This window comes from Lampris incognitus, chromosome 11, assembly GCF_029633865.1.
Source record: "Lampris incognitus isolate fLamInc1 chromosome 11, fLamInc1.hap2, whole genome shotgun sequence".
In the NCBI taxonomy this organism is placed as follows: domain Eukaryota; kingdom Metazoa; phylum Chordata; class Actinopteri; order Lampriformes; family Lampridae; genus Lampris; species Lampris incognitus.
The window spans coordinates 25,792,510-25,801,367 of record NC_079221.1 but is presented as its reverse complement, the minus strand read 5'-3'; the positions used below and the strand labels follow the sequence as shown (position 1 = coordinate 25,801,367).

Sequence of the window (8,858 nt, the reverse complement as noted above, 5' to 3'; positions counted from 1 at the left end):
ATGCGTCTAATTTTGGCATCAAGCTAATATTCAAGTCTTTGGTAAAATAATAGAATATTAAATACACATAAAACGCCTTTGATTATACTCGGCATATGATACGATGCACAAATGAATCCCGACATGTGGCGCTGATTACACAAAACGTGCTGTCAGATGTATTTAAGTGCTTGAAGTCACGTTGTTACAATTCAATCTCTTGCCAGGGACACACAAGCCAAGTCAACACAACCCCCTTTTCCTCTCTGTCTCGCTCACGCACACATTTATCTAGAGAAGGAGTGTGTGTGTGCGTGTGTGCGTGTGTGTGCGTGTGTGTGAGTTGGTGTCTACAATCGCTCCTTCGCTTTCATGGAAAATTCTGTTTCGCTCCTTCTATCGACTTGTCCCTAGCTTTAATCTCCTGAGATTGTTGTGCTGTACAGAGAGTTTGTATGTCTCTCCACCGTCACAGAGCTGATGGGTGATACAGCCATACGTTCACATATGCAGGGCTTACCCAAACAAATGGTAATGATGCTTATTTTCATTTCTACGTTTCTCCGTCGTATTCTGTTATCGTTTCTGTCACAATACCGATAGCTGGAGCAGCTAAAGCAGGTTAGTGTTACAGGAATTTCGTCACTTATCTTTTTAAAGTACAACATTGGGTGGGCGGGTGTCAGTTTGCATTGTGCGATAGCCGTACGTGTAAAGCCACTAAACAGAGAGATCTGTGACATATCAGCCTTTGATGAATTGCGGCAGGTGTTTTTACATCACTGATATGTAACATCTATAAAGGGAAAGATAAGGACGGATGAAGATGTGTGCACGCGTCCACGTTGCACAAAGCTTGTGTGTGTGTCTGTGTTGTGTGTATCTTAATGTGTCACTATTGCGTCTGTGCCAGTACATCAGGGTAGAGCGAGGCAACGAGGAGATAAAAGCAGGAAGAAGAGGACATGGTGGGATAGAGTAAAAAAGGCAGTCTGACCCTGTGGATCAACATTGTTTCCTGTCAGTGGAGGACATAGCATTCAGCGGTTGGATTTCAGCTGGTAGATGACAGGGTGTACGCCGTAGATCTTGACGGTTGCAGACGGCCCAAAGGAGACGACACCGGGCCCGATTCTGTGGGGCACTGCACAGGCTCTCAACATTGGCCATGACAGGTTGGGACCGGAGGTTGCATGGACAACAGGATTCAGGAATCTGAAAGTTTCCAGCATGAACATCTCCATGCTGTGGCCTGGCCTGCTAGTTCTGCTGGGTGTGCTGGTGTCTGAACACCTGGCAAGTGCAGAGGCGCAAAAACCCGTGGGGTCCATGCCCATAGACCAAGGCAGCCATCTTCAGAGCCTCTGGAAGATGCACATGAGAGACTCCAAGTTGAAAGGCCAAGGTGAGACAGGAGAGGTGCCGGGACACGATACTAAATTTTGCTTTGCTCTGAAGATAGAAAACATTACTGGGGAGAAGATAACCAGAGATGTGTCGTTGTTGTTGTTTTCTCTTTTATTTTAATCACATTTGACAAGCACAAGAGTTCATTAAGTTCTTCCAAATCTAGACTCGGGGAACAGTGTCAAAAGAAACGATAGCGGTTGAAACAAAATTATTGTATACATTACAGCATGTCCGTGCATAACATGGTTTGATTGCATCATTCTCCAAGATTACAGTCCTCTATACTCACATGATCTGAGGTTGATTTAAGTCGCTTAAAAAATGCCATTACAACTAATGCCATAATCCCTGGCTGTTATATTGATGAAGAAACACCTGTTTAGGAAACACCTGTCTTGATGGTTTGAAACCTTCCCTTATAAAGGCCGGGCTGTGCTGAAAACAACCTCCCAGTGTTTTTGTTAACACATTGTTTTTAGGTCTCCTTGAAAGATAGAAGCCTGTCTAAATCTCCCAGAGAGAGAACAACAACACTGTGCCCTCTCTCATAAAACACTTGAACATCTGGAAGCGTAACCAACACGTCCCTGTTGAGCTGCAGTGGTCTGTGCTGCAAAAGATAAAAGACTGAGGGCGTCCAGGTGGCGTGGCGGTCTATTCCGTTGCCTACCAACACAGGGATTGTCAGTTCGAATCCCCGTGTTACCTCCGGCTTGGTCGGACGTCCCCACAGACACAATTGGACATGTCTGCGGGTGGGAAGCCGGATGTAGGTATGTGTCCTGGTCGCTGCACTAGCGCGTCCTCTGGTCAGTCAGGGCGCCTGTTCAGGGGTAGGGGGAACTGGGGGGAATAGCGGGATCCTCCCACGCGCTACATCCCCCTGGTGAAACTCCTCACTGTCAGGTGAAAAGAAGTGGCTGGTGACTCTACATTTATCGGAGGAGGCATGTGGTAGTCTGCAGCCCTCCCTGGATCAGTAGAAGGGGTGGAGCAGCGACTGGGATGGCTTGGAAGAGTGGAGTGATTGGCTGGATACAACTGGGGAGAAAAGGGGGGCGGGGGAGTGTCAGTTGGCATTATAACTCATGCACTGACTGTTATATTGACAAAGAGACACCTGTTTAGGAAACACCTGTCTTGATGGTTTGAAACCTCCCCCTATGAAGGCTGGGCTGTGCTGAAAACAACCTCCCAGTGTTTTTGTTAATACATTTTTTTTAGGTCTCCTTGAAAGATAGAAACCTGTCTAAATGTCGCAGAGAGAGAACAACAGCACTGTGCCCTCTCTGATAAAACACTTGAACATCTGGAAGCGTAGGCAACACTTCCCTGTTGAGTTGCAGTGGTCTGTGCTGCGAACGATAATAGACCGATACACTGCAATATAGCCTGGAATGAGGAGGGGTCGTCTTATCACACTGTGGTGTGTTTAATGCCAAATGAAAAGACACCTGACCACAAACGAAATTCACCACAGGGCTTCGCTTCCACACAAAAAAGTGGCAAAAAAAAGACAGGTATCCCGTTTTCATTTACAAGCAATTGTTCTTTATGGGCTGCGACTGTTAGAGGCCTGCCGCCGGGGACAGAGCCCTCTATTAGAATATACTCAGTTGTTGCTATTCTTTACAAGATTGCAGATAAAGTGAGTGAATATAGGAGGGCTAGTTGCTTTACTTTCTGAAGGAAGTGTTCAGCGTACAGCTATGTCAGGTCTCTAATAACACGTCTCTGTCACCAGCAGGCTCCCAACCTCATCTGGTCAAAGGAACGCTCAAACAGCAGCTGCTTTACTGTCGCGTTGGGATCGGTTACCATCTACACATCTTATCCAACGGCTCCGTGGGAGGGGTCCATAAGCCCACTGAGCACTGTAAGTGGGGTTACCGCTAGTCCGCTTAGTGTGTAAACTGAGTCTGTATTAGGCATGTATATCATATATGTGTACTTAAACAGTGTTGTTTTCTTTTCTTTTTACTTAATTTGTGGTGCCCTGCTTTTCTATCCCCTGCAAGGCATGTTGAGAGTGTTTGCCATGAAACGCGGCGTGGTGGGCATTCAAGGAGTCAAGAGCGGCTTGTACCTCTGCATGACTGGGGGTGGTATCGCATATGGAGCAGTAAGTATCCCACAGCATGTCTGTCATCAGATGTAAATGTGTGCTACTTAAAGTGCATGTGTGTGTGTGTGTGGGTGTGGGTGTGTGGGTGTGTGTGTATATACCATGTTTAACTATCCTAATGGGGACCAAATGTCCCCATTAGAAAAACCAGAAACCACCTAACTTGTGGGGCCATTTTATCGGGCCCCACAAGTAAAAGGGTCTATTTTAGGGTTAGGACTTGGTTTTAGAGTTAAGGTTAGAATTAGGGTTAGTTTAAGGTTAGGGTAAGGGTTAGGGTTAAGCATGTAGTTTGCATGGTTAAGGTTAGGGTTAAGGGCTAGGAAATGAATGTAGTCAATGAGGGGTCTGTACCGATAGTGGCCTGTAGGGGCGCTATACAGCTACTGCCTGTATGCATTTGCAGAGACCTGCAAATAAAGTTCAGTTATAAAAATGGCGACCAAGTGTGTTCGTGCTCAATGATACATGGTACCAGAGTGAGGTCAAACTAGCCTACAAAGATGAACAACATTCGATCGCCATAGGAGTTGAAGTTAAGTGGAAATGTCCACGAGAATTGGAAAGCTTTTAAGCAAAGTTTTGAGTTGTACGTGTGTGCAACCGGTCTGGAAGATGCGAGACACGAACGTCGGAAGCTAGCATTGCTTCTCACAGTGGCAGGCAGAGCCGCGAGGGACGTTTTCAACACGTTTCAGTTTCCTGAGGAGGGCGACGACCAAAAGTACGATGCAGTGCTAGCAAAGTTTGAAGAATATTGCACGCCAAAAAAGAACGAGATATATGAACGGTATGTTTTTCGCAACAGAGTACAAGCTGAGTCAGAACCCATTGAACAGTTTGTCACGGACTTGCGTTTGAAAAGCCAGTCGTGCAACTTTGGCACATTGTGTGACTCGCTAATAAGGGATCAGATAATTATCGGCGTTTTCGACAAGAAAGTGAGAATGCAACTACTCAAAGAGTCCGATCTGAGCCTGGAGAAGGCAGGACAGATCTGCCAGGCGTCAGAGAGCACCAAGATGCAGCTCAAATCATTCGAGCCCGAAGCAGCAGCAGCGGCGGTGGATGCGGTACATGAGAGGGAGAAAAAGGGAGATGTACCGATAGTGGCCTGTAGGGGCGCTATACAGCTACTCCCTGTATGTACAGTGGCTTGCAAAAGTATTCATACCCCTTGAACTTTTCCACATTTTGTCACGTTACGACCACAAACAAATATATTTTATTGGAATTTTATGCGAAAGACCAACACAAAGTGGCACACAATTGTGAAGTACAAAGAAAATTATACATGATTTAAAAAAAATTTACAAATAAAAAACTGAAAAGTGCGGTGTGCAAAAGTATTCAGCCCCCCTGAGTCAATACTTTGTGGAACCGCCTTTTGCTGCAATTACAGCTGCAAGTCTTTTGGGGTATGTCTCTATCAGCTTTGCACATCCAGAGACTGACATTTTTGCCCATTCTTCTTTGCAAAACCGCTCCAGCTCAGTCAGATTAGATGGAGAGCGTTTGTGAACGGCAGTTTTCAGATCTTGCCACAGATTCTCAATTGGATTTAGGTCTGGGCTTTGACTGGGCCATTCTAACACATGAATATGTTTTGTTTTAAACCATTCCATTGTAGCCCTGACTTTATGTTTAGGGTCGTTGTCCTGCTGGAAGGTGAACCTCCGCCCCAGTCTCAAGTCTTTTGCAGACTCCAACAGGTTTTCTTCCAAGATTGCCCTGTATTTGGCTCCATCCATCTTCCCATCAACTCTGACCATCTTCCCTGTCCCTGCTGAAGAGAAGCACCCCCAGAGCATGATGCTGCCACCACCATGTTTGACAGTGGGGATGGTGTGTTCAGAGTGATGTGCAGTGTTAGTTTTCCGCTACACATAGCGTTTTGCATTTAGGCCAAAAAGTTCAATTTTGGTCTCATCTGACCAGAGCACCTTCTTCCACATGTTTGCTGTGTCCCCCACATGGCTTCTGGCAAACTGCAAACGGGACTTCTTATGGTTTTCTTTTAACAATGGCTTTCTTCTTGCCACTCTTCCCTCGTGCAGTGCACGACCAATAGTTGTCCTGTGGACAGATTCCCCCACCTGAGCTGTGGATCTCTGCAGTTCATGCAGAGTCACCATGGGCCTCTTGGCTGCATCTCTGATCAGTGCTCTCCTTGTTCGGCCTGTAAGTTTAGGTGGACGGCCGTGTCTTGGTAGGTTTGCAGTTGTGCCATACTCTTTCCATTTTCGGATGATGGATTGAACAGTGCTCCGTGAGATGTTCAAAGCTTGGGAAATCTTTTTATAGCCTAACCCTGCTTTAAACCTCTCCACAACTTTATCCCTGACCTGTCTGGTGTGTTCCTTGGACTTCATGATGCTGTTTGCTCCCCAATATTCTCTTAACAAACCTCTGAGGCCGTCACAGAACAGCTGTATTTGTACTGAGATTAGATTACACCCAGGTTGACTCTATTTAGTCATTAGGTCAACATTCGATCATTCAGCAATCATCAGGCAACTTCTGAAGGCAATTGGTTGCACTCAGAGAAAAGGGGGCTGAATACTTTTGCACACCGCACTTTTCAGTTTTTTATTTGTAAAAAATTTTTTAAATCATGTACAATTTTCTTCGTACTTCACAATTGTGTGCCACTTTGTGTTGGTCTTTCGCATAAAATTCCAATAAAATATATTTATGTTTGTGGTCGTAACGTGACAAAATGTGGAAAAGTTCAAGGGGTATGAATACTTTTGCAAGCCACTGTATGTGCAGAGACCTGCAAATAAAGTTCAGTTATAGAAATGGTGACCAAGTGTGTGCGTGCTCAATGATACAGGGTCCACACAAGTATAGTTTTGCGAGTATGTGTGTGTGTGTGTGTGTGTGTGTGTATGCGTATGTGCGTGTGCAGAGTGCAGACAAGCATAATATATTTGAGATATAGGACAGATTTCTACTGACAAACTACTACAACTCTACATGCTCATTTACAGAACTTTAAACTGGGGAAAAAATGGATTCAGTAAAATGCAATGTGGTGACAGACGAACCTGGATTAAACACGCCGTACAAATAACTTTGGTGCCTTTATCATAACCCCTTTCGGGGAAAAGGATGTTTGGTGGTGCTGGTGGTATCCAATCTGGGCAGTTTTCAGTTACAGGAAGAAGAAATGTTAAATTGACTTTGGAACGCTCTCTTGAAATTGGCCAATCCTTCTGATGCCCATTGTAATGCCCTATGTGATGAATCCCACCCATCTGGCATTCTGATTAGGTTGAAACAAACATTTATTTGAATTGACTTTTTACTGTTTCATCACTGTTATGTTTATGTTAAATTTAGATATGTTTGCATGCATATATGTATAGGGGAGAGAAGCAGAGTTAATGTGAAGGGTGCATGTGTATCCATCTGTGTTTGCATAATGCTCAACTTCAATTTTAATTATTTCTCATATGTTACCCCCATCAGGAGAAGTTTTCCGATGATTGCCTGTTTAAGGAAAACCTGGAGGAGAACCACTACACCACCTACTCCTCGCTGTCTCATTCAGGCATGTACCTGGCTCTGTCCCACAAAGGACAGATTAAGAAGGGCAACAAGGTCTCACGTCACCAACCCTGCACTCACTTTCTGCCTCGCAGGACATGATGATCACAGTCGACAATCATGGCAGCTCAACATAGTCTTTCAGGCAAGGCTTCTTCCGAATCTAGGAATCTGCAGTTTTGTTCCTGTGTTGGCTCAGGATCATAAAAATGTCGTACCTGTTGGGATCCACCACTAGACCAACCCTCAGCACCCTCACCTGCCTCAAGTACCAAACATTAACCAAAGAAACCTGACTGTGAGGTGTTCTGACACTTGATGAAAATCCTTTCAGCATCGCCAAGTGATCAACCTAAACAGCCTGCCTTTCTGAGAAGATATGCCCAAAACATTCTGTTATCATTTCTTCTCATGTGCAGGGTCATTTCACTGACCTCTGACCTCAGAGCGATGTCTGACCTGATGGCTAGTATTTTGTGGTGCAAGTTGTCTGTCGCTGGGGGAGAGCGGGTTGTTGTTTTTTTTGGGGGGGAGGGGGTTCCCCCTTTTTCTCCCCAATAGTATCTGGCCCATCTTCCGAGCCACCCTGGTCGCTGCTCCACCCCCTCTGCCGGTCCGAGGAGGGCTGCAGACTACCACATGCCTCCTCCAATACATGCGGAGTCGCCAGCGGCTTCTTTTCACCTGACAATGAGGAGTTTCACCAGGGGGACCTAGCATGTGAGAGGATCATGTTACTCCCCCCAACCCCCCCCCCCCGAACAGGTGCCCCGTCCAACCAGAGGAGACGCTAGTACAGCGACCAGGAAACATAACCACATGCGGCTTCCAACCCACAGACATGGCCAGTTGTGTCTATAGGGACGCCCTACCAAGCCGGAGGTAACAGGGGTATTCGAACCAGCAATCCCCATGTTGGTAGGCAACGGAATAGACCACCACGCCACCCAGGCACCCGAATGGGTTGTTTTTGCTCAGCAATTCTCTCAAACCACTGGACTGAAATTCAGGAAAAAATGGACATGCAGTGATTAGATGTGGTTGTACTGGTGTCTGCGCTACTGGATTTAAATGATGTTAACATGGATACGACAGGGACATTTATAATGAAACTTCTTGTTTGACCTAAGCTGTAAGTTATTCAAGTCATAAGCATTGCTTAAGACACCATGGTATGACATATGGATTGGAGAAATTCAGCATGCAGTATTTTTGTTTTAATAATCTCAGGATTGTACATAGACCCCCTGAAAATGGTGAATTTCTACTTCTTCCTAAAGTTATTAATACGGTTGATGTATTTTTACTACTGCAATAACAACTAATGTATTCTATCCCTTGTGTTTACATTACAGTAGATACAGGTTTCAATGTATAACCTTCATTACAAGTCACACTACTGACATCTAGTGTACAGACAGATATGCCCCCAACACATACACACACGTTTACTTAGGTCACGTTTGGGGACATTACAAAGACTTAAACTGGCTCCCAGTTTGCTACAGTATCCATATCAATGTCCTCCTCCTGACTTACAAAGCCTTAAATGGCGAAAGCCCCAGTTACCTCGGTGACCTCATCACTACCCACAAACCCTCACGCTCCCTCCGCTCCAGCCATTCCCACTGCTCCACAACCCCCCTAGACGTGTCTGGATGATGGGAGACTGAGCCTGCTGCTCTGTTTCCCCATGCCTCTGGAACTTCTTCTGGACTATCTCAGAACTGCCCCTCCTGTGGAGGTTTTTAAAATGGGCTTTAAAACCCTTTTTTATCAGCAGGCTTTCTTT

At 45.5% G+C, this 8,858-nt stretch overlaps 1 protein-coding gene across 1 annotated transcript; it reads left to right on the top strand.

Annotated features, from left to right (window-relative positions):
• The first annotated feature begins 1,308 nt into the window (after nt 1-1,308).
• On the top strand, nt 1,309-7,168 carry fgf9 (fibroblast growth factor 9). The gene is made up of 4 exons (XM_056288877.1): nt 1,309-1,384; nt 3,134-3,265; nt 3,408-3,511; nt 6,989-7,168. Exons 1-4 carry the CDS (start codon nt 1,309-1,311, stop codon nt 7,166-7,168), a joined length of 492 nt encoding a protein of 163 aa, XP_056144852.1.
• Nucleotides 7,169-8,858: the final 1,690 nt, after the last annotated feature.